At 41.6% G+C, this 26,293-nt stretch overlaps 2 protein-coding genes across 2 annotated transcripts; one reads left to right on the forward strand and one right to left on the reverse strand.

Moving 5' to 3' along the window:
• The first annotated feature begins 213 nt into the window (after positions 1–213).
• Positions 214–21,605, forward strand: tet2 (tet methylcytosine dioxygenase 2). The gene is made up of 10 exons (XM_053855049.1): positions 214–636; positions 13,236–16,112; positions 16,185–16,275; positions 16,366–16,459; positions 16,530–16,738; positions 16,935–17,085; positions 17,175–17,264; positions 17,423–17,560; positions 17,645–17,990; positions 18,066–21,605. The coding sequence occupies exons 2-10, from the start codon at positions 13,280–13,282 to the stop codon at positions 19,412–19,414; spliced, it is 5,301 nt and encodes a 1,766-aa protein (XP_053711024.1). The 5' UTR covers positions 214–636; positions 13,236–13,279; the 3' UTR covers positions 19,415–21,605.
• A 50-nt stretch (positions 21,606–21,655) lies between these two features.
• Positions 21,656–26,044, reverse strand: ppa2 (inorganic pyrophosphatase 2). Its single transcript, XM_053855050.1, has 12 exons — positions 25,832–26,044; positions 25,176–25,240; positions 25,058–25,102; positions 24,804–24,857; positions 24,379–24,498; positions 24,130–24,216; positions 23,936–24,062; positions 23,358–23,485; positions 23,192–23,277; positions 23,038–23,107; positions 21,895–21,934; positions 21,656–21,826 (listed from the first exon to the last, which is right to left on the reverse strand). The coding sequence occupies exons 1-12, from the start codon at positions 26,016–26,018 to the stop codon at positions 21,804–21,806; spliced, it is 1,032 nt and encodes a 343-aa protein (XP_053711025.1). The 5' UTR covers positions 26,019–26,044; the 3' UTR covers positions 21,656–21,803.
• Between the last annotated feature and the right edge of the window lie 249 nt (positions 26,045–26,293).

A 26,293-nucleotide genomic window follows, 5' to 3' on the forward strand; every position in this document is an offset into this window, starting at 1 on the left:
CCGCCGATCGCGAAAGATAGAAAATGAAAGAAGGAAGTGGAGATATAGTGAAAAAAGGGAGGGAAACCCCCAAGTCATCTGGCTTCCTGTTTCAGAAAGAAAGGGGGAGGAGGTCTCTTGCACTCAGTCAGACCAGTGCAATATTCAACAAAAAGTGCACTGGGGGTGGAGTTCTATCCTGAATCCACTCCGGTGCTTTAGGGCAGCCATCATAGTGTTCACTATTGTGTACGGCTGAGGGAAGAAGAAAAAGAGAGGAGGGAGCAAAGAGGAGGGGGGGTGAAAACCTGTCCCTTTGTGCGGGAAAGACTCAGCAGGAAAGTGATTTTGTTATTACTCCAGTTTGCCAGGGAAGCAGGGATCATTCCCTGGACCTGCATGCACATTTTGTCCGGCCGGCGAGCCTCTACTGCACGACCGGTGGAGGCTTCTTCTCAGGCCGACCGACGACCAGAGCCCGGCTTCTGCTGATGATGAGAGTCTACGTCAGGCGGCTTGCCATGAATATTGATGTGGAGGATAGTCTATTTCATAGAAGAACAGAAGGAGGCAAGATGGCTGCCCTTTAGGATTTGTTAAAGAGGAGATCCAGACGGTTTATGGGAATTTCTACAAAGTGGAGGGACGTAAACAGAGGTGAGAATTTGCTTAGAGGACAGGGGTCTTCAGTCTCATGTTATTTACTATCAACTGTGTCCATGTTTATGCTCTTTTTACCCACCGGTGCTGTTGCTGTAAATATGCCCCATCGTAGAGGCAGAAGCCAACATAATAAGGAGGGGATATTAGATAAAGCTACTCCAACATGGCTGACCATATTCTTCCACATTCCTGCCGTCTGAAACTAAGAGGCAGCAACAGGAATGTGTTTACTCAACATTGTAGACGCCTAAAGATTCCAGAAAGTAGTGACTGGGCTGGATAATTTTCTGGGTTTTACTTCACGTTTCAGTCTCCAGTTTTGCGCTACGTTATGAGGGAAGGTGGGACATTTCCTTGATGTCAAAGATGCAGTTACTGTGGCCATTTCTTGCGTGTGTGAATGTCTTTCTTTGTGCTGCAGAGTGAGGGAGTAAAAGTCCAATCTATATCTGCCAAACAGTTTTAGCTCGGCACGGCAGCGGAGCCGGCACCGCGTCACTGCTTTGCCGAGAATAACTCGGAAATAGCGCTCCTTTACATACAGATGAGTAAGAACTGAGTGTAAAGGTTAAATTTAGGAGGGAACAGGTTTGGCAGAGGCAAGAAGAAGACGGACAAGGTCAGAAAGCTCCAAAGCAAATGAAATTCAATCCTAGCTCACCATTAACTGCCGTAAGAATGGGAGTGTTTTTCTCTCTGTAAATAAAGGGCTTTAAAGGGAGCTGGCTAAGAGTAATAACAACCATGTTAGAAGTATCATGCTTGGTGAGTAACACAAGTATTTTTTTAAAGAACTAATACTGAAATACTCCAGGGGCCATTAGCACTACCGCGGAGCAAACGACTAATGGGATGTTAGCTTTTCCTTGACAACTGAAAGATTAGCATCTGAATGGCCTCTTTCAATATAAAAGCACTGCCTCTAATTTGTGTATTGGGCTTTGTGTATTCTCCTGATCACAGTTTGGCCTCAGGTAAGAAAGGAACACAATTAATCCCTGCAAGGTGCAGAATAAGGACTAACTGCTAACTGCAGCAACCACTGACTTAGGTTTTATTTTTGGACAATGATGATTTTGGGAAGAGATCAAAACACGAGCGGATGAAAGTGTGAATCGCAAAAAGTGAAGAGATATGAATGAGAGAAGTGGTGTCTTAATAATCTCAGCCATTGAAAGGAAACACTTGGTAGAAAAGTGTGTAAAATATTTGTGTGGAAATACATATAGCTTTGATCACCAACTAAAATGATTTTCTATGCAAAATAATTATGATAATTATCATTAAAAGCAATCCATTGTTTCACCCCGTTCATGGCTCCTGCAGGTTTAAAAACTAACCTCCCCCCCAAAAAAAACAGCAACAACAGGAAACATAACATACAAATCAATCTTATAAGAGGCAGTAAAAAGTATAATAAACATGTAATGAAACATGTACTGAAACAGACACAATGGTATTACAATATAACGCTCTTAGGCAGCACATAACAACCAACTATTTTGTTAAGTCACAAAACATTACATTTTCGTAGCATATTAAAAAATGACCATTCGGCATGTTGAATAGAAATATGTTTTATATTCAGAATACTGTTACTATATGACGGCGGTTACTGGAGCAATAAGATGACAGGAGTGAGTTAAAACTAACATCATATATTCCCTGGTAGGCAGTTGTTGTTTTTGAAATCTCACTCACATGTTCTGCAAGTGGTATTGTGGCTACAAATGCAGAATATGCAATGTTATGTATGTCAACAATGTGAAGATATTAGCTACCAACAACAGAAGGATCAGCCAGAAGTTGTGCCTTGTGGCCTCCATGGTACGACGGTAGGGTTTGACAAATCAAAAAGGACACTGAAAAGCGCAACAAGAGTCGAGTCAGCAGCATCTGAGGTCGTTCAAAAATTCCAAGAATACATCTCTCTCATGTCTGCAGATGCCTTTCTGGCAGTATTTTAAGGCTTCTTCCCAACACTACAATAGGCTAGTGCAACAAACACAACAAATATTGACAAAGTACTGTCTGCAAATATTTGTCAAAGTTGGGAGTGTAGAGAGATGTCTTCAAATGTACAGCTGTTGAACAAAGTAAATAAACAGGAAAGGTGAAGGCGGCTGGACGACACATGAATCATTGAAAATAGTAAGTAGTAAGCATGCGGACTATCTAGGACACCATTGTTGGACTGTCAATGGTTGTGCTTAAGTGCTTTCCTGAGTCTCTGCATGGCTGCTGTTACATCAGCAGCTGAGCTTTAGTAGGCCTACAGGGGACTGAGTGGGGGAAGGGACAAGTAGATCAATCACATGCACATTGCTGCTCTCATCTATCCACACCCACAGACTGAGCCATGCGGTTGGACAGCTCCTTTCCACCGCTGGGAGCCCTCTTTATGTCACCGTGAGAGCAAAGACAATATCACCTTTAGGGAGAAGGTCCAGTTGCCATAGCGCTAAACAACAATGCTGTCAGATTACAAAGGGCAAGCTCCTAACCTAAGCCCCGGCCTCTGACCCTACTCTGCCCTGCCCACACATCATATTTCAACCCATATGACTCAGGAGAGGAGGGTCTGGAGACGCTTTGGCAGTTTACAGAGAAATACCTGCTTGGAAGAAGTGGACGCTCAACTGCTTTCTGAAGACAAAATGGCGATGCGCTGAGTGTTATATTGATTTCTCTGATATTGATTTCCCTTATGGGGGATGGTTTGCTACACAGACAGAGAAGAACAAACCTTTAGCCTAAACTGGACTTTTCGCACAAGCTTTTTTAAATATTCTTTCACAGAATCGCCGTAGTATCACAGTTACCAAGAAACTATTACAAAATGCAATGGAAATATTGCCACTCTATTGACCCCACCTCAAGCATCAAACATGCTATTTAAAAGGCACTGCAGTCCTTTAGCACTATTGAGAATATCAACCATATAAGATAATTAATGCAGGCAAAATTGATGCAGGCAATAATTTATGCAAGAGATGTTTTGTCCAACCCATATTTAATCATTTCAAACAAAGCACCAGCCCCTGAAACCCATACTAGCACCAGTTTATCTGCAAAATGAAAGGCACAACAGGGGCCCATTCAAATCATAGTCTGAAAACATGACATGGTAATTCAATCTGCAGTCATGTTTAAATCATAAAAGAAAGGCGCAGCACGGTACTGCATGAAACATGTGGAGGGGCTGCATCAGTAAACATAATGGAAAATCTGGTGAGGCTGAGCAAGAATACTGGAGGTGAAGAAAGTAGGTGGGTTCATTTATAATGCACGGTTCAAATGAATAAAGTATTTGATGGAGACCAATTGGAGGAAAAAGATAATGGCAATTTTCAGAATTACAGTCTTGAAAAGTGTAAATTAAAATAGTCTTTCTTCCCGAGCTATTAGGTCTTGCACTGCTGAGATGACAGAAAAATGCGAGACAATACATAATGTTACAGTAATAAATAAAGCCTCACTGTCATGAGGACTTAACAGTTAGCGACTACTTCTCAAACGAAACAGCCAGAAATAGTACCGATCGACGGAACCCTGACACGACATGAGGCCCACCTGCCGGCTCGGTCCACATCGCGGGTGGAAGTGTGACTTTGGAGAAAAGGTTCTGAAGCTGAGCTCGAGTGACATTGGGAGTGTTTCAAGTCCCTTGAGCGCGTATCGATGTCAAGCTTTACCTTGGGGCTGAGACAGCGAGGGCAGCGACTCAAATCTTCCTGCACGTGAGCGCACACATGGCCGCTCTGTTTACAAACACTGTCCCGGCGAGTAGGGTGTTACGTAAGAACCCCAAAGCGAGCGCTTCTCGTGAGGTCAGCTCGGACGATTCGGCACATTTACGGGTTCGCTGATTTACTGACAGGATGAATATTTGTCATTAGTTCTACACACATACACGTCGACATAAAAACTCTTGGTACATGCCGACTTCGATAGGAAGTCGAACAGAGTTCCAGATTTAGATGCACCTCCTGACCACTGCGTGACAACGATACAACTGCAAATACAAGGCGAGCTGACAGGCTGTGAAACTACACGCAGACACTAGAGAACCTTATTGCAACACAAAAAGAGGCGCTGAGACTTACTAGTACAATAGCAGACTTACTATTGTTTTCAATTCCCCACTGTAGAGTTACATCAAAATGAGCAAAGAAAACAAGAAACCTCAGTGACAATGATTCTTCTTTAATTCCCAGCTTACAACACCATGTGCGGCAATAGTCTCAATGAATGCTAGATGAGATTCTTTCCACCACCTTTCGACAGTCGGTGCATGTGACACAACGCTGAGAGACATGAAATGAGGAGTACAATTTAGAAGATTATAACTCTGCTTAAATCACTTGCTGTTCTCCCACTCGCAGCTGTTTTATGGTATGGTTGGTATTCTCCAGACTAATTTCTGTTACACAGGAGAAATCAATGGATATTAGTTTTCAGGAAAAAGATTGGTGGTTTGAGAAGCCAAATTTGGCCTTCTTTGACTGGTCTAAATAAGTGAACCCTTTTGTGGTGCAACTTGATAAATAAAAAAACACAACTCCCTTCACTGTTCCAGGATGTCAGCTACTGCAAACAAATAGGTCTTGGCACAGAGATGTCAACTAGTGTTTGCCTGCAACACTGAAGATTGAGAAACAATGCAAATCTTTTATTGTTCTGTATTGTACTTGAAAAGCGTTGTCTCAATGTAAACCAGTGAATGACTAGATCCATCATCAACTGCGACTTTGTCTCCTGTTTCACGTTTCTGGTGCTGGAGTGAAGTCACTGTCTCAATGTATTTAGGTTTCATATGGCTGTCTGACCCACTTGAAAACCAGACGGTACATTCCAAGGGGTTGTGCTTATTAAAATAACCTCAAAACGAGATAGTACTAAACCCAGTCACAATCACGCAATCTTGCAGTGAGTGGTCCAACTGAACTCCTGACGGCCTCTTGCTGTCCTCAAAGATGGCAGTTAGATAAGGAGGATGCTAAAAGCTGTCATTGAAAAGCCGTGGCCTCACAGTCCCCGTCGTCTGCTCCAGGAGCACAAAGAAGGACAGCTGCTCCTGAAAGACATTTAAAAGCGTAGCCCCACCAGAGCCCTCAGTGACATCACTGACAGGTTCTGAATCTGCTCCACATACAGTGGGACAGTAAGTTTTGTTCTTACTGTTTGCTACTGTGCGAATGAAATCTCATCTCAAGAAAACTAAATCGAAGTCACAGAATATACGTGTAATCTCACTCAGACCGAGTTAGTGTTCGCCTATTTGTTGTTAACCAATACAAGCCACTAGAATGGAAATGGGACAGAAAGCTCATGAGTATCCAGTCACTGACTGAAGCGAAGAAAGGCAGCCAACTACCGCTCCCTCACAGTGCTCTCTCCGGTTCATATTTAATGATCAGCTTTGCGAGTCTTACAACTTCTCATTTACAACCCTGCAAGAAAGAAGACATGCAATTACGACGGGGGCCCTTTGGTGGAAAAGTTTTCGCACCTTTAGAAATATGGCACTGATAATTATTGTGTTTTTGGAGGCACAGGATGCATATCTGAAGGTTTCAGCGACTGGATGTCAGTATTGGGATTTCTACGATGATTGATTCACTGGCTGGATCAATATTTGAATCACATGTGCAGAGCACAGCAGCGCAGCATTGTCTGCAGGGGAAAATGTTTAAACCATATGGTGAGCTCAGAAGATGGTTGCCATGGTTACAGTGTACTCGGAGATATATTAACTTTGCTCTGTGCACAGTTAATCTATACTGACCTTTGCATGGGCAGAAGGTCGGAGGGGGGAGACGGAAATTTAGAAAGAAGAAGAGGATTTGATTGGTGGATGAGTGTAGTTGTGTGCGCAAGACACGGTCTGCTAATTTGAGCCTCGGTGTGAAGCAGAGTTTAGGGTTAGACTCGGTGAACGCTCTGCTCCACTGACCTCTCAGACGCAACTAGCAAATCCAAGCCTGAACAATGAGAGACGAATGTCTAACGCAAAATCTACTCGGTGTCTCAAGTTAACTATTTGGCTGTGGACGACAACGTTCAAGAAAAAGCTGCTTATCAAGTTCAGCCTGTTTAACCTCGCCCTTAAAATGTTCTGACTCATCACGTCCTCAGGTGCACTGAAGGCAGAACGCTAACAGACAAAAACAAATTTGAGAACTGTGTAGTCAAGTGTTGTCTTCGTCTCCAACACCAGTTGGAAGGCCAAAGACACAACACCAGATAAGATCTGCATGCGCTGCCATTGTTTTCTGACTTCTTTCAATATGCTCACATTTGATGGTTATCAGATATGACTCAGAGATGCATGTTGTTACACTACTTTTACATGACTGAGGACATGTATTTTGGCATGGTTCTTTATAGCTCCATAGATAAATCCGATCTTCATCTTCTCAAGTGAGCAGCCATTGATACAGAGCATTTTCCCCCAAACATTTACCTCTTTCTTTTTATTAAAAGACAGTTTATGACCAACTATAAACATTAAGCAAACCCCAGCTTCAACGTCTGCGGAGTCTTTCAAGGCAGGAAACAAGAATAAAGGGGAAAAGCTTTGGGAACACAAAGACAGCAAAAGGAATGTTGGCAACATCTGTTTCGTATTACAGATTTAAGAAAATGTAAACCTACAGACCCCATTTTAAGGGGTTCAATACACACTATTAGAATGGAAGTTCTGTTTCATCATCAAACAGAAGTGTAATATTCCATCTGTCATTCGGGGGTAATTTGTGGTGAAGGAGAAATTCCAGGAAATAGCCAGAATGTCAAATAGGCATCTTAGATGACTTAGTGAAGGTTCATGATTCACTAGCTAAACCTTAAACATGTGACATTTTGAAGTTCCTAATGGACACAAACGGCCAGAGCTGGTGGTTACCAGACATCAGAGACAAGAAAACTATTGCTCTAGGCAGTCATGTGACTCAGCTATCATCGCCTGAGGATGTGGAGATAAGAGGCCAGTGTCAGCACCAATATTCTTTACCACTGGGTGCAAAAGAGAGAGACTTATTTTCTGTTAAAGATCTGGCAATACTGCTTCATTCAAGTATCTACAGGTGTCCACTGATCAGGCAAAAATATAGTATCAGACTAATTAAACTGAGACTCACAAAGATGTGTAAGTGGTTAAAAAAGATTGGTGAAATGCCTTTTACAATCCACTTTTATCCAAAGCGACGTGCAATGGTCCAGCATGTAGGGTCGAGGATCCTGCCCACATCGGTGACCGCTGCTTTATACTTGATAGTCATTGTCGCTATGTAGTGAATTAACCAGCCGTTATCACTTACATATCCATCACTTGAGCATTACGTGAACCTTGTACAATTCCGTTAAATTAAAATAATTAAAAACAAATTTATTTTTTAAAAAAGAGAGAAGGTTTAAAGAATTTAAGCAAACTTTTTTTCAATAAAAAAAAAAAATGCACGCCAAAGTTGTGACTGTGAGATGGTGAAAGATCAGTGTCCATCACTCTCACGTGACCAACACACGATAGCACTGAGAAGTAGCTGATATAATAACGTTTCACACATATAAGGTCAGTAAACCCAACATTGTTCGCGCTGACAAGACTATTATCTGATCCTGACTGTTGATGGTCATTGTTTGAATGTCACTGGCAGGTCCACTGATCGCCATGACAAATACCAATTTGGATTTTCCCCTTTTGCTGTCCATCTCATTTCTCTTTACAGCTTCACATTAAATCATGCAGTTTTGCTTAGAACATTCTAACAAGTTATCTTCATTTGTGTATCCAATCAGTTTGGGTTTATATTATAGTAAAACAAGCCAGAGAGTTGAGCGTTTACATGTGGCTTCTTGGCTCCTTGGTGATCAACAATACTATAAGAACGAGTATCTGCCTCAGGAAGTTTGCCTAAAATCTTGCTGTAGATTTAAACTACCATAGTTTCCGGACTAGAGAGTTCACCCAAATACAATTTTACCCACAACATTTAAGAAGAAAGCGGATTATGTACATGCGTACGCCGCACTGAAGTATACCACGCGGGTACAGCGGTGCAGTCCGCACTGTAGAAACGTAATTGATTTCCATGTACTGTCCTAAAGATGCGCAAGGGTATGTCACATCACTTCACAAGTTTTGAAAATAGGGTCCAGCATTGAAACCGATGATAAAAACAAACTCTGTGATGACGTCACCGTGCATTATGCTGCCAATATAATTAGAGTCGTTGCATCAGATCAATGATTCCCAGCACTTTCCTCCAGTCTTCTCAGAGCTCTGTGCAGCAGCTGAGACTGCCTGTGGAAGCAGAGCTCCAGAAATAAACACTGAATGCAAACAAAATGCATGCAACTGAATTGCTGTGCCTAACACAAGACCTAATATGTTGATAGCAAGAGGCACGTTTGCCAGTAAAAATTCATATACTAGCTACAGAATTGTTCCTAACTACACAAATATAGCGCTGCAAGAGAACTGTAAAAACCGTGAAAATGTAATTACATAATAATAATACACTTTTCCCACATATTTCTAAACCACCATTAGAGACAATGCATATTCCAGATCCAAAAAGCAGCAACACATTGGAGTAAATGATCAACGTAGATCAGAAAATCTAGGTCGCTAAAAGAACAGCCCGTGTTGTGAGGGCTGCAACCTTAAATCAACAATGCAATGAGTTACTCCATCCCCCACATCTACCTTCAAACTCTTTGCACTGCATTTTAAAGCACTGGTGTTTAAGGGGCGACAGGAAGAGGTAAAATGGATGAATGGCTGTAGACACTTGTGCCTTTTGTGAAACACTGTCGTTTGTTCATACTAACAGAATGAAAGATGGACAGGGGCATAAGCGGCTGCGTGTGTTGCATTGTAAGTGCAGCAGGAGTGCGCCATGTGACATAAATCACAAGTGTGCAGTGCCGGACTAAGCCTCATGAGCATGAGGGAACATCTGTCCAAACTGTGGAGGAGCAAACTGTGACCATTAGACACAACACACGCCGAATATATGCTTCATTGTTTGTTCACTTGGTTTGACCAATGACACAGGAGTGAAAAATAAAACTGGAATAATATTGAAAGATGTTATATTAAGACACATAGAGATTATAATATTCATAACACTTCTGTAAAACAATGAAATGATCATTGAAGACTGTAGTAAACACTTCAGTATTGACATCATGAAGTGGAATGCTATGTTGTTCAAATGTTATCAGAGGTCATGAGGTTTGTCGAGGGGCAGTCCCAGCTCTATATTTAGGGGAGGGATTTCAAATACCTTAGAATGCAAGCAGCCTGACCCATTTACACAAGGCTTGTAGCTGAGGGAAAAATCACACATGCAAGCCAGAGTAGCTTGGACTCGGTAGTAAATACAATGCATGGCTTGTCACGTTTCTCACACAAAGAGCATCTTTTTTTTTTCTTTAAACAGCAGGAAATGTCAGACAGGCTGTCTGTGCCTTTAACCTAGAAAGTGCAGTCTCTCCCAGCAGCTGTTAGGAGTGAATGTTATATATGGCAGCCTAGTCATGCCAAATAGACCACATTCACTATGCCCGCTCTCATATTTCACCAGCCCTCTTGAGGATCAAAAAACTGTGTCGGCCAAATGACATTCTGCTGTTTTAAAATACAGTCATCAGGCTGCTGGAAAAACAATGAGTCAAAGGCTCATAGGAATATGAGTAGTAGTAGAGGTAGTGGTGAAGAAAGTAATAGCAGCAGAAGGGAGGGAAGCAATATCTGTATCAGGCTTGGTAGTAGAACTCATTTCACAAGCAGAAGTAGGAAGAATAGTAGCAGTTGTTGCACTGTGACAATATACACAGTGGAAAAGTAGCAATATCAATAATAGCACTCCAAGCTGCAGCAGCTGTAGCAATGGTAGTGCTAGTTTAAAAAAGGTCATTTATCACATTAACATAGTAGTAGAACTATTTAACATGAGCATCAGAAGGTGCAGTTATAGAAGTGGCAGTAGTAGTAGTCATAATTGTAACAGTTTTATGAATGGTAGCATTGAAAGCAGTTATGGACGTGTTGAGCAGAGCGAGCTCCCACTGTGTTTTAGATCATCTGAAGCACCGGAGACGCATAACAAATTGATGAGACAAGGCGATGAGTGATGAGACCAATACCACAAAGGTAATTGTGACAATGTCCGACACTCAAAAATGTCAGTGACGTAACACTCTGCTCGCTTCAGACCAAAACAACATTTAAATGCAGTTTAAAGGGACTGCATGACTATAGCCTCCACCGAGTTTGGGAGAGGATCTAATGATGTTAAATGTATGGAACAAAGCCTGTTAAGAAAGTTCTGCAGTCATGTGTCAGCCAGTGCAAACTGTGTCCATTGTTGGACAACACTCTTCCTGTGTCCCGGTGCAGCCTTGCCCTCAGGCTTGTTGGAGCAACTGACCAAGAACAAATGCTTGTAAGAGCAGACGTGAGGCATCTAGAACAGCAGTTAATATGAATGTGCATGACTGTTGTGGTTGGATTATAGAGTGAACAGAGGGGAAGTGGATGAACGACTGACTGAAGTACAGAGTAACCTGATTTGTAATTAGAGGGTGTGGAGGACTGGAAGAAGGGCTGCAGGAGTGGGAGGGAATGCAAACAGCGTACAAAAACACACGGTGACTTTAGTACAACGGGAGAGCCTCGGCTTTAAATTTCAGCCGTGAAACAGTGGTTATATATTGAAATGAAACTTCCTTGGTGAATCTGAAGAGTAAAAGACAATGGCCAGAAAAGAGTTTTGAAACATTAATGACAGGAGAAGTTATTGTGTTAAATGTTTGTGTGTGTACATATACTCTCAGCTGGGATCCCAGGCTTTGTTCGGTGTTCGCAAAGATTTTTTTTGTCAGTGTGGGTGTATCCAACTGTGACAAGCTGCTTTGCACTGCTCGGGTTCTTGGTAAACTCTGGAGTGTCCCTCAGGACTGGAGCTGCGCTCTAAATCTAGTGCGCTCCACTGTCCCCCTTTTGACTTAGGTTACTGAATTACAATGAACCAGACTATGTGTGGGGAAGGGAAGTTTTAATCACCTGTCTGGCTGACGGTGAAGCATTTTTAGATACAATTTCTGGACCAAAAAAAAAGCAAGCAGAACTAATTATCTGCAGAGAACATACTACCACAGTGTGATATTATACATTTATAACTATTATAACTAATAAAAAAAAAAAATCAACCATTAATTGGATCCATTGGATTAATGAATTGAGAAAGCAAAAAGCAGTCTGTAAACCAAGCAACACTTCACACTGAATTATTTCCACCATTAGATGCATCTTCCACTTAAGAATTGAAAGACAAACAAATGCTTACATGCATGTGAGACCAACATGATTTGTATGTTTCAGCAACTGGAGACTGTTTGTACTTTGAAAATACCACCCACTATCAGGTTTCTGTAAGTTTTAAAACTACACACAATAAAACATACTGCAAAAATGTAAAATCAGTCATCACTATCGTCACTCACTATTAGTTGCCTACGTCTTGGCTTTGTTTTCAGCTTTCTTTGCCCACCTGCTGTCAAGCAGCTGGCTGTTGTGTTGTCAGGGCAAGCGCCTAGATGCTTGAAAAGCCTGGCTCGCAAAGCTTCAGCACTTTAACCGCTCAGTGAAAAGATCATTATGTCCAACTTATTTGGGAAAAGATCTGGTTCAAAGGGATTCAATACTGTAAGCAACATCTCTAATGAAGCAGTGCTCAAAGACAATTGTGACTATGAGGCGTGACATTCAGCCATAAAATGGTTGTCAAAAATAAATAAAGAAATAAATAGAAACAATAAAATAGCTGAAAAGAATGCCATTCATAATGTGTTCACTTAATCTGGTAAAACCAGTGGGAATTAAAAAAAAAAAAAAACTTTTCAAATGGCTCACATTATTGAATCTAAGAAAGATATTTAAAGTAGACATAAGAAATATTCAAGCACAGTTGTGTGCCACTAAGTGTCATGGGAATTAAATCGATTCGATGTCCTTGAACATAGCCAACTTCAACCCATCACAACAAAGGTGACAACAGTACAAATAAAAATATCAATTCATAGGTGATAAATTCAGGTATAGACTGACTTTGAAAAAATCATTAAGCCTCAGCAAATGATTTGGGTTTTATGTAGTCTATATGTGGCATTAATGGTACACGGAGGAGCTGTTAATGTAGGCTAGTTTATCTTAAATGGTTGTGGTGTACACATCTCCACAAGCAGTCTACCCATTTGCCTGGTGACCATCTGGAGGGCTAACCCCACATGCAACAGCTATAGTTAAACTAGTCGGGGACTGGTTTAGTAGTTTTAGGAATGAAGGACCAAAAACCACTTGGAATATCATATTTGTGATTACTTTATTTTCCGAAATGTATCACTAAAATTTGTATAAAAAGGACAATTGAAAAGGGTTCTCTATGAATCCTCTTCATTCTGGTTATTTAGTGGTTGCAGAAGAACAACCAAAATTGAAAAGTATTTCCCCAAAACACCGGCACCGTGCCGCCAGATAACACTTCTTGCTATTGCTAATTGCCACTTTATTCTTGGTCTTGCAGGACGCACAGAGGGCAGCCCTTTGAATGGACTCTGAGCAGACCAGATGGAAACAGAACAGCCCCGACATGAGACGGAAGAAAATCTGATATTGGCACAATTTGAAAAATCTCACAGTATCTCTGGGAAACTCCAAAATGGACACCCATCCTCAAAGGAAAATTCATTCCACCTAACTGCGGATACAAACTGGAGCTCTTACAAGACCAGCACATCCATCAACTCCATAAAACGGAACAGGGAGAATTGCAGCAGCCCTGCTTCCGGACAAGGGCTACATTCCTTTACAATGAACGGGGAATTGGTAAACGGTGAATTAAAGAATGCATTCACCGATGAGTCCTTCTTGACCAATCACCCCAAAAAATTAAGAGCAGATCCGCTACTACCAGGAAGGGATGAAAATGGCATGTCTGAGTTGGACAACTGCCCTGAGATGACAAAAGAAACAGCATTTCGCGAAAATGCGGAACATGCAGATATTTTGTTAGACAAGCCTAACTATATTTTCCCAAACGGAGACATCTACCATTCGTCAAGGAATAAAACAATTCCAGCTCCCAACAGGGCCGTGCCAGCAACCTCAACAATAGAAAGCACTCCTGGTGACCTGTTAGAAAAAACTTTGTCTCAGTATTATCCTGAGCAGGTGTCAATTGCACCACAAACGTCTGGGTCACAAATAGATGCAGTCAATGGCTCTGTGATAAACAGGCTGCCCAATGAAGGTGCTCAGCCCCATTCTCTGACCTCAGGACCACACAGTTCAGCTACGATACCAAATTCGCAACAGAAGCAGTCTGGTGTATCTGTAAAGGACGACAAAGGAATTCATTACAATTCCGATAACTGTGTTGTAAATGGATACTCTGACAATTATGGAGCAACCAACCACCAGCAACAACGGCACCAGCCTCCCCCTTCCTATCCCAGTCAAGACCCAACGCCACAATCTCAAAATATATCCAAGGACTCGCACCAAAATGGAAATGGCCCACAGTTCTTTTCAGGGGATATCAATGTTCTCGGTATTTGCGATGGCGCAAGCCGGGGCTTTGAGCATCCATTTCCTGACCTCAGTGTGCCTCAACAATCTGCAGCTGGTGGACGTGGTCCCTTTCCACAGAGTATAAATAAGGTGCACAGTGATGAACTCGGCTCCCTTCCACATCAAGGAAACAGCATTGGTCTCCAATATCAGATGCAACAAAACCCCGGGAACCCACATTTAACTGCTGGTGTGGACTTACCAAGTTTTCAAAAGCAACAATATGTGGGGTTAGATACCGGAACGGCCACCACATCTCAGAGAGTCAATGCAATGTATTCAAATTCAGAACAAGCAGAGTGGAAGGAACCAGGCCCTTTCCAATACAAACAGCGCACAGACGTTGGTTTTTCAAACCAAACACAAGGACAGAACACATGGAGGAACTACCACGCAAATCCTGAGTCAAAGCAGCAAAGTCCTAATCCGCATACTCAAGGTCAGAAGTTAACAGAGAACCTACCAAAAAGTTACACATCTGATGGAAGCTTTTTGACCAACAACCAAGGGTCTAACAGCCACAAGCAGCAACAGGAGGAAAGTTTCCCGGGGCAATCACACTTTGCTAGCCGAAATAATAGTATTCCAGATTGGCAGCGAACAAACTCCAAAACACCACAAACAAATCATCAGAGTCTATCAGAGCAGTGTGCAATTCCACCAAACCAGCAAGTCAATGCCAAGTACCACAACCACACCCCGCCACAACACTTGTCTGATCCTGACTTGCAAGATCTATTGACATCCGAGTTTTTAGCCAACAATCAGCAACAACACTGTCAACCTCAGCGCCCACTGTCCAACCCACCACATTTTAAAGAGCAGCAAATTAAGTCTCCAAACTACAGACCTCATAGTCAGCCTCAGCCAGGTCATCCACAACCTCAACAAAACCAGCCACTCAGAAAGAACCCTGCCCAAGACAATAACCAGCACGTCCCTCGCATCGATTTTAACACAAATACTTACAATGAGACAAAGGTACAACTTCACCAAGGGCAGTTTTCTTCCAACTCAGGCATCAATAACCTTCAGCAAGTCCAACCACAGAGGCCTAACCACTACCACCCACTGAGCCACACAGACGCCCCAGAGTCTTCTTCAGGTACACACTCATCACAGCTTTCTATAAATCAACAGTTACCAATTCAGAGATACCCAAAAGCCGAGCAGCAGTTAGAATCATCATGCAGTCAGTTCCAAATGGGACCTCGACTACCTCTGGGAACTGCAGGTCCCCATGGAGACTTACAAAGGCATGCAGCTCTACGTATGCACCTGTTACAAAAACAAGAAAGGCACATCCTTTCCCAGCAAAGTCAAAGCGTCGTTGACCCTAGATATGGCCTCAAGGCCATAAAAACAGAAAATGGACCCAGATTTGATTCACCGTCATCAGAACTGCATGAAAAGCAAATGAGAATGCAAGCGAGTGGAATTCAAGTCAAGCAGGAAAGTCAACAATCCATGTGTCAACAAAGTAAACCAAACAGCATCTTGGCCTCAATGGAACAAAGCCTGAGGCAGTACCAACTATCTCCAATGTTTGAGAAAAAGTCAATCGTCATTAATTCATCAAATAAGGTCAAGGTAGAATCCTCTGGACCCGTAACAATAATTTCCACGAACACAGACCTGTGCAAAACGGAACCCTTGCCATCCGCACCCGCCCCTGTAGCTCAGCGAAAACCACCTAATTCTACACCCAAGAAGGATGCCCTATTACAAAGTTTCATAGATTCTCCTATGAAGCTGTTAGACACACCGATAAAGAACCTCCTCGACACACCATTGAAAACCCAATATGAGATTGCTTCCTGTCACTGTGTTGGTGAGTTTCTCATCGCTAGTAGCTGTATTGCTCTATGTTCAAGTATTCATCGAACCATCGTTATGTCTTCAGAGCAACTCAGTGAAAAGGATGAAGGTCCATACTACACCCACCTGGGATCAGCACCAAGTGTTGCCGACATCAGGAAGTTGATGGAAAACAGGTAAAATAAATGTGTTATTGTTAATATTGATGAAGCAACATGTTATTGTAATGTGCAGTAGAATTCATTGATTTATCAAATACTTTGAAGGTCTGGACTAAGTGGGCGCTCCATCCGAATCGAGAAAGTAGTGTATACTGGCAAGGAGGGCAAAAGTACGCAGGGATGCCCCATAGCAAAATGGGTATGAACTTACTGCAGTTTCCACTACCATGTGTTCAAAAACATCTAAATCTTGATATTTCTCAATGCAGGTCATAAGGCGATCAAGCGTCGAGGAGAAACTACTGGTTTTAGTGCGCGAACGCAATGGCCACACATGTGACACAGCTTGCATCATAGTGGTAATCCTGGTTTGGGAAGGCATCCAACCAAGCCTGGCTGATCGTCTCTACCTTGAACTCAGTGACACCCTAACAAAGCATGGAGCCCACACACAGAGAAGATGTGCCCACAATGAAGAGTAAGTCATAATGCAAAAGACACCATTTTTTAAATAGGTGGCGCTGGAATTAAATAAGGATTTCTTTTTTTCAACTGGTACTCACTAATAATATCACAAGTTGGAGTCTCTGAATTGAACTTCGACTGAGATTGCATTTCCCTGACAAAGTTAGTCTAACGTGTCCAAGGACCTAAACCTATTTCTCTTCCGACAGGAGGACATGTGCATGCCAGGGGTTAAACCCAGAGGCCAGTGGAGCATCTTTCTCTTTTGGTTGTTCCTGGAGCATGTACTACAATGGTTGCAAATTTGCTCGTAGCAAGATACCGAGAAAATTCAAGCTACTGGGAGATGACATGAGAGAGGTAAATACTTTGATACACATACTTTACTTACTTTTACATACTTTTGATTCATATTCAGTTATTTAATATTGCGTCAAATATGTTTTTAGGAAGAGAGACTGGAACACAATTTTCAAAATCTGGCAACCTTGTTGGGTCCTTTGTATAAAACTATGGCACCTGAGGCTTACGGAAACCAGGTAAGAGTTTTGGTATTTTAGGGTCACTGTTTCTGTTTGTCAATCAAGTGATCTCTTAACCCATTTACCCCAATTTTAATGTGTACTACTCACTTAACTAGCGGTATACATGCGGTGACCCTGAGCATATAACATATACCACCTTTTCTTGCACAAAGGTGGAGCATGAACACAGGGCACCGGATTGCCGCTTAGGCCTTAAGGAAGGCCGTCCATTTTCTGGAGTCACAGCTTGTATGGATTTTTGCGCCCATGCTCATAGAGATCTTCATAATATGCAAGGGGGCAGCACTGTGGTAAGCTATATCCTGATGGGGTTTATACATTTGGCAGAATAAATATCATACAACTTAGTAATAAACCTTTGTGCATGTTTCTAGGTCTGCACATTAACAAGCCAGGATAACCGAGAGATAGGAAAGATCCCAGACGACGAGCAGCTCCATGTCCTACCTCTTTACAAGGCTTCAAACACTGATGAATTTGGCAGTGAGGAGGGTCAGCTAGAGAAAGTCAAGTCAGGCGCCATTCAAGTTCTCAGTGCCTTTCGCCGCCAGGTGCGTATGCTTGCAGAGCCTGCAAAGTCTTGCCGTCAAAAGAAGTTGGAGTCCAAGAAAGCAGCTGCCAATAAGAATGCCGCCTTGGAAAGCGCTATTGATAAGGCAGAGAAGGCCAAGTCAAAAGTTGCCCCTCACGAGAACCCTGCTACAACTGTTCCTGTTGCTGGTGAGTTGTTTGCAAAATGTTTGCAAAACGTACAGTCTGTTAAATAAGTTGTCATTAATGTATTGTGCTTCTCAGGACATATCCCAGGGGCTGTGGGAGCAACACTTCAACCAGGTCAACCAACACGTCCCATTGGGGCCCATCCTCAGCATCTCCAGCAACAACATGGGGGCGTTCTCCCGTCTTATACCGGTGCACCGAATGCAGCTAACTACCCTCGGTTTCTTAACCAACAGGGGCCTTTTCCAAGCACTTCCAAACCAGGGGCTATTTATTCCCATCCAACATCAGCACCAGCAAGCGCTTACCCTTCACCACTCCATGCACCAAACGCCTACCTTAATGGATCCAACAATTCTTATCCAGGTTATCAGTATAATGGAGGAATGCCTGTTGATAAATTTCATCCATATTATGGTGCAAACTCAAAGCCTATTGATATGTATCAACAACAGCAACCAGCCCTTTATGCCGAGCAGCAGTTTGGTGTGAATCAGCGTTATGATGGCAACTACCCACCGAGGTATGGTGAGCTTGGTATGCAGGTCAATGGATACAACGCATGCAACATGAGGCCTGTTCATCCAATGAGACCGTTTAGCCAGTACGGTCCCAATGGAAGTCCCGATCCAAGATTTATGGGCCCTCTTGCAAGGGGACCACCAACTCATGAAGGTCTTGACTACATTGCTGCAAACAACAATCAACTTGGAGGATATCCAAATGCCTATCTCTCCCAGAATTCCCAAACACTACCACCGGGTCAAGATCCTTTTCAAAAGCAAATCAAGACAGAAATGGGCATGTCGGGTCCTCAGATGAGTGGTGGGCCATTACACCTTGAGCCACACAAAGGATTAGCTCAGTCCAATGGGACTCTCATGGGGACTTGTATTAAACAGGAGCCTGGGACGCCGCAGACACCTACAACACCACAAAAACCTGAGATGTGGTCAGACAATGAGCACAACTTCTTGGACCCTGACATTGGTGGTGTGGCGGTGGCGCCCAGCCACGGATCGGTTCTCATCGAGTGTGCCAAAAAGGAGCTGCATGCAACAACACCGCTAAAAAATCCAGACCGCAACCACCCGACTCGTATTTCCTTAGTTTTCTACCAGCACAAAAATCTGAATGAAGCCAAACACGGTCTCGCACTGTGGGAAGCAAAAATGGCAGAGAAGGCCAGAGAAAAGGAGGAAGATTTAGAACGAAACGGGGGTGAAGCCACACCAAGCAAAAGCAGCAAAAAAGGAGCCAAGCGTGAGCATCAAGAGACGTCAGTGAATATTGGGGAACCTCCTTACAAACGTTTCATCCAAGCACTCATGGAAGGATCATTGTCATGCACAACAAACTCATATGTAAGTTCATCTCCATACGCCTTCACCAAGGTCACAGGGCCTTACAGTAAGTTTGCCTGAAGTTCTAACACAAAGGCAAACTGCAGGTGCTTCATTTCTGATGTCTAAAACATCTCTACTGTAACTCTTAAAAACAAAGAGCAAGCTTTACAGAATGTTTGTTTTAAATTTGGCAAGGCACGTTTGTCTAAAATATCTAATGTCACCTCACAAAAATACATTTTTATTGAACAAGACTCAAGAATGACGTTCAAAAAGTTAGCAATTGTTAAGCACTTCTAATGACAAGAGGGTTAAATATATATAAGGCCTAAATTGCACGACTTGACCATTGAAACGCAAAGGACATTGATTTAAGTCTTCTTCCGAAGTAAAATTCCAGAATTTTGAATGATTTGTTATGAGAGCAACCAATGATACTGTCTGTAGACACCCAGACCTTTTTTAGCTGCAATATACTGGTGCTTTTATCCGCATTCCTGATATTTATACTGTTGAGCCAATCCAATGGTGCAATTTTTAACATAACAGCGTAAAAAAAAAAAATGCTTGTTTGATTTGAATTGTTGCCGACTGTTAACGTTTATGTTACAAGGCGAAACGTTGGTTGTGAATATTACATGTCGTGAAATGTCTGGTGCTTAGTTGATTTGTTTTTATACACTGAGACACATGAAACAGGGTAAGCTCAGTGTCAATTTCTGAAGGCAGCTGGATTGCTGTGGGTTCTTTAATTTTTATATTAAGAAAAACAAGTCAGATTTGTACAGTAAATTAATTTTTTTATTATTGTTTTAGAAGTTTGTGTGGTATTTCTCTGGGTATCAGCTTGTTTTTTTTCTCATTAAGGTGCTATTCTGGAAATATACAATGTGAGACTCATTTGGACAGTGAGAACACTTTTAAATGATGTACAGTACAAACATGTCATATACCTCAAACCCAGTTTGGCAATAGGATATTCATGTGTTTTTCTCTTCCTCTACGTATTACTTTCTAATCTGCAAGCCGGACAGAAGGCAGAGAGACCTTTCATTACGTTCTCAATAGAAGGAATTTACTTGAACTTTCAGTTTTGGTTACTGTAAATTCAGGGACATTTTTCAACAAATCATGTGTAATCCTCATCCGACATCTTTTTTCGTCCTTTTTATCCCAAAATGGCCATGAAAAAAGTATTTATAGACAAAAGCTATTTTGCGAGAAATTCACCGTTTTTGTGGTTTTAGTGAACAGCCTCATTTTGGATTTAAAGAATATGCACTCAGTTGCCTAAAGGGAAAACGTATTGTTAATGAAATAAAAGGCAGATTTTAAAAGAGATAAATACTTGGCAGCGAGCGTCTTCATTGCCTGTGTATAGTTCAGTTTATTTATAACCACTAAGAAATTGTAAAACGAGTCCCCTCTGTTCTGTTTGTTTTCGATTAATGTCATATATATTGGAACAATTTGTTGGAAACCCCCTCCGACCCACAACAGCATATTTCTGAAAGCACTTCATTTCTTTTCAGAGAAAAAAATGTACAAAAGTAATTCAAGAACGTTTTATATAGAATGTAAATGTGTTGAAATAAATTATGTCATATTGTACATACAAAAAAATGTAACAAAGAATTCAAATCATTATTTAGTGTTCATCTAGGTTGTTCTCTTAGCAATTACTGTTTATTAAACCGTCGTCTAGGCTTTCCCCCAAATTATTAGCAAATTTGTGTAAATACGATGTGTTCACTGTCACTAGGTTTACAGTCAAGTTTCTCCAGAAAATTTTTCATTTTTTTAATACAGGCAAACACAGTTTACTTCAATGTACAGGACCCAGCTTAAGTAGCATGTTGTGGTTTAAATTAAGACGCAGTGAAAAAAGAGAAAAAGAAAAAAGCATAGCCATACTCGAAAATGCTTTTTTTTTCTGAGTCAATGTTACTTGAAAGATTTCGGTCCTCTGAGTGACAGATTTGCTCCACTTAATCTACGCAGTTTGACACTAAAATAAAAAAATAGAAAGTAAAAAAAGGTATGAGAAAAACAGTTTCCCCGCCATTGTTTTTATTTTCTTTATGCTTCCATTACTCTCATAAAGTTTGGTATAATTAAACAAATAAAATATGGATGAATATATCCAATACTGTAAGTATTGTAATGTACTGAATGCAGTTTATTTGAAAGCTGTCTATTATCATTCCTGATATTGCTGAAATGTGGGTGTTTTTTTTAATAAAATTTATATTTATTTGAATCACCTGAATGTGTCTTAATGAGTTTTTTTTTTTTTAATTCACTTGACTATTAAACACAAGGTCAACGCATTTTGTGTACCGCAATGGATGTGTTTATTCATACAAGTATTTAAAAACAAATGTGGCAGACATCTTGGGGCGAAAATGATGAGGAGACTTATGACATAGTTGAAGGCTCATCTGTCATTGATGTGGTTCTCAACATGTCACACAAAGTGCCACTTGTCCACTGTAGGAAATAAAATATCAAAGTGACAGCGTTAGAAAGACAAAAAATATTTGCAAGTAAGTTGTTACCTTGAGAGGACACCGGGAGTGCTTGACCTTTAGGAGGAGCCTGAAGAAGGGAGGAGAATTTAAAGTAACTCAAGAAAATACATACAGTGCACGTGGATCAACCATTACAGTATGATGACCAGCCAAAGAAGTATCATAAAATTGTTAGTAAAATGGCAGCTTCCGTTGGACATGCCTTGTCTCTGGTTGTCAGCTCAAGTTTTGTGCATCATAGTTTGGATCACTCAGAAGGTAAAATGCTCATAACACAAAGAAATTCTTACTACAGGAAACATCACCTAAACCACTTCAGTCCTAAAAATATTGGATCATTTCCAGAACCTCCGAAAAAGGATAATGGAGAGAGAGAGAGAGAGAGAGAGAGACCAACACTACCTGCGGGACTGGTGCCGGTGAATATGACTGGATGCGAGGAAATTCATGCCTAGTGACACGCCGCCAACACGACGATCATTTTCGTAACAATGCCTGGTCATTGAGTGGCAGTATTCAGCAGGTGGCGTAGACGTACCATTACAGAGCGTCAATGCGTCAAACCCGGTTCTCAAGCGGTGTTGGGTTTGTGCATCAATGAGACCATTGCTTTATAAACAATCTCTTAATCCAACTATACCCAGTGGTGGGACCTAGTTCTTGTGTCTCTGTGTAAACCACACCGAAGAAACACTTCAGTCGCCAGGAGCAGGAAGAGATTGTACAACTACGGAGGTCGGACCAGGACCATGAGTGTAATGGTCACCTGAAAAGGTGGCACAAACATCCCTCCCACACTCTTTTATGATAGCTATCAAACATATTACAACACAAATAACGTTGCCTGAACAAGTAAAGCAAAGGACTTGTCACAGTAGCTTAAAATTCCATGCCATAGATTGTAATCCAAAATCAATACTTGGAAACCAAAACACTCATATATGAGGGGACAAATTGAAACTACAAGTAGACCATTCTTCAGTCCTTCCTGGTGCAGATAAATCACATGTCTGGGACCAATTTTGTTGAGAACTGGCTCTTGCTGACTTTGAACATTACCTACACCTTCAACAAACAGAAGGATCACAATGGAAACTAGTGAAGTTTTCAAACAAATCCTCAACAACCTCTCCGGGAATTAAAATCCCAGTACTACTCGGCTGTTCTCACCGAGTCGACCACGTCTCTGGCTTCGTCGCTGCTGCACTGGAGAGGACTTTCACAACATGAGACATTTTTGCTGATGAGAAAAAGAAATTCCTCCGGTTACTGCGAAGTTTCCTGAAAATCCGGTTCAACTGCATGACAACTACTAACGTCTTACCACTCGATCCCCTCACTGTTTGATTTCTTCTGCATTAGCGCCCTCCAGTGCTCATGTGTTGACTTTATAATCTCAACCGCAAAGTCCTGTCGAGAACATGCAATGAAGTAACATCACCACACACAGTTGGGTCCAACCATCATGATGGTAAAGTGAGTTCCAGTACCTTGTCTTTGAACTCTGAGTTGAACCCAAACTGGTTCTCAGGTTTTCCATCGGGCACTTTATATTTCTTAAACCACTCAACAGTTGCCTCCAAGTGACCCGGCCGACTCTTGCGGACATCATCAATGCCTACAAAAACACATAGAAATTGAAATGATGTTGGGATTCTCTGAAGAGAGAGACTCAATACAGACATATAGATGTTCATGACATACATTAGGGTCAGTAATATAATATAGAATTACCTAAAATACATTTAATCTTTCAGCATTAATATCAAGGCTCCTTTTAAACACTACAAAGCACATTGACCAGGGATTTTTTTTAACACAGGCTGACCGATTTCTAGTTACACACTGGCTGGTGGTACCGACTGGAAGGAGCTGGTCAAGTGGACCTGACAGACAGAGGCATGGGAGATGCCTTCACTTCAAATTAACTCAAAAAAACATGCACAGTGTGTAAAGCTAGTGAGGCTCCTGACATTGGAGCCATCACTGAGGGTTTTCTTAGGAGCACCATTTAAAATCCAATGTGGAGGAACTTAAACAAAAGCAGATTCATGTCTGTGCCACTTACAATTCAGCTTTTGGGCATCAGGGTCTTCAGCATTGATACCGATCACTTTCCAGTCCATCTCCCCTTCATCAATCATCGCGAGGATGCCCAGTACTTTCACTCGAATCACTTGACCAGGTGAGCAGACCTGACAAATAGGCAAACACTTCATGAATTCACAACATTCTCCACGAGTTCTTCGGGGGAGCACGTACCTGTGAGCCCAGGTCACAGACGTCAATGGGATCATTGTCGCCACAGCAATCGGTGTCTTTGTCCTTGTGGTTTGGATCCTCCCATGTCTTCAAAAAGAAACATGATCTCAGGAACAAATATGGAAGTTAAATTGTTTTAAATTGAACTCTTAACCAGAGCGGGTGTCGGAGAACCAAAGGTTCCGTGTCGCCCAAAAGCTAATATACAAAGATTGGAGAAATACGTAAACAGAAAAGTTGTGTCCTTACCTGTGGGATGGCGCCATAGTTCCAAATATAACCTTTATGAGGAAATATGTTGGCAACATAGCGGAGCTTTCCCTTCTTTACATCCTGTTTGATTGGATTCAGGCGCTCCTTAGTCGCTATCTGGAATTGGTCACATGATCAAAGTGCTTTGCGTCATGGGTCATTGCGTGAACAACCCGTTTGAATAGGATTTACAGCAGACCAGCTAAAATCACACTGATGATGAGGCATGCAACAAACCAAACAAACAAAAATATTTTACTTCTGCAACATACCCCAAAAAAAAAACGGACGCAGAGATTTTGATAATATTTTATTTTTTGTATGTCACATGGGCTATATATCAAATCATTGCATTTGCCTCAAATGAAATGAAATGGACAAATGAATCTGTCATTGCTGCTAAATATCTCAGGCCAACTTACCTCCATTTTAGCGTTCGACCATCGTGGCACCTCCACCACCATGTTGAAAAGCACCTGAGCATGAAACAGAAATCTATAACAGCGCCTCAAGAAGAGGACGGGCCACAGTGTGACCTCTGACAGCTGAGGTGGTTTACAGTGATAACAACAGAACCATTAAAAAATCCCCTTAGTTTCAGTGTTTACGACCACGTTTTTTATGACTCGGAAAAATATTGTAAGACAGCGATTATCGTTAATTATTAGGAACTTACCTCACTTTCATTTTTCTTTGCTCTTTTGGCCGACATATGTCCATCCTGACGACGAAATAAAATCATTTACAGGACATATATTATGGGAATAAGGTGGCTTTTAATAGAGGAGACTTACCTTCTCTGCCTCAGCTAGAAGTGGGATGTCATGAAAGGGAGAGATGTACTTTCCTTCAGAGGTCTCTGCACAACAACACACATTACTGTGAACAAGTATGTATTTGTATGCGTCTGAGGCAAACAGTAAACATTGACATTGACTGTATTATAAGAATAAGACTGTATTATCATTGCCACACATTTTAGAATGGAAAGGTTTGTCTCACACATCAAAATAAAAAGCTACACTTCAGCTCACTTATGCTTAAACAAGAACAGATTGTAGCAAATACTTGGCATCAAATACGGCAGTACAAATTCAATGGCTCTGAAAAACATAACTTAAGGTAATGTTATAAAAACAAATCAATTCTTAAGGTTAAAAGCGAGACATGAACATAGCTGGAAACGTCAATTTATTCGCTGCTAACGCACACATACAGAGGTTACATCAACAATATCGATGCAACACATCACCGAACTCAAACGGCAAGTCATAATTATCAAAAACGGTTTGCAGTTATGCTTTTAGCCTGTAGGGCAAGTGAAGGAAACTCGAGGAACAAGAGTCAAAGGTCAAACAGGATTCTCGTATTCCACGCTAAAATGCTAAATTATTGTAGCCGCTCACAGACACACACAGACACGGCGTTCTATTGAACGTCTTTAACTTACTAAAATATATCCGGTAGTCAGGAGAGTTGGGGCTTCCTCTCTCTTCTGTCTGATAATGCATCGTTTTTCTACAGTTTAACAAGTGGGGAACGGCAGCAGACTGACGGGCTAGTCTGTTTCCACACGCAGAAAATGTGCCGAGCAACGTGGGCAGAGCGCCAGTAGCCAAGCGCAGCAGCGGACTCATCTTCACCGTCTCCCCCGCGCGTCACTCCAAAACTTCCTGGTTGCAAAGTCGCGGTGGCGAAACACGAGGTATTACTTCCGGTTATTAAAAAATAAAGTATGAAGCGGAAACAAAAATGTGATGCATGAGCAATGCGGTGCAAATTATAGAGACATAAGAAGCCTGCTCGGACAATTATGTGATGAGTGGACAGGAAAACGTGTACTGTCATATCGCAAATAATAGAAATAAGACCAATAATAATAATGTATGTTACATTGTAATCACTAATAAAG

This window comes from Synchiropus splendidus, chromosome 2 (assembly GCF_027744825.2).
Source record: "Synchiropus splendidus isolate RoL2022-P1 chromosome 2, RoL_Sspl_1.0, whole genome shotgun sequence".
Classification (NCBI taxonomy): domain Eukaryota; kingdom Metazoa; phylum Chordata; class Actinopteri; order Syngnathiformes; family Callionymidae; genus Synchiropus; species Synchiropus splendidus.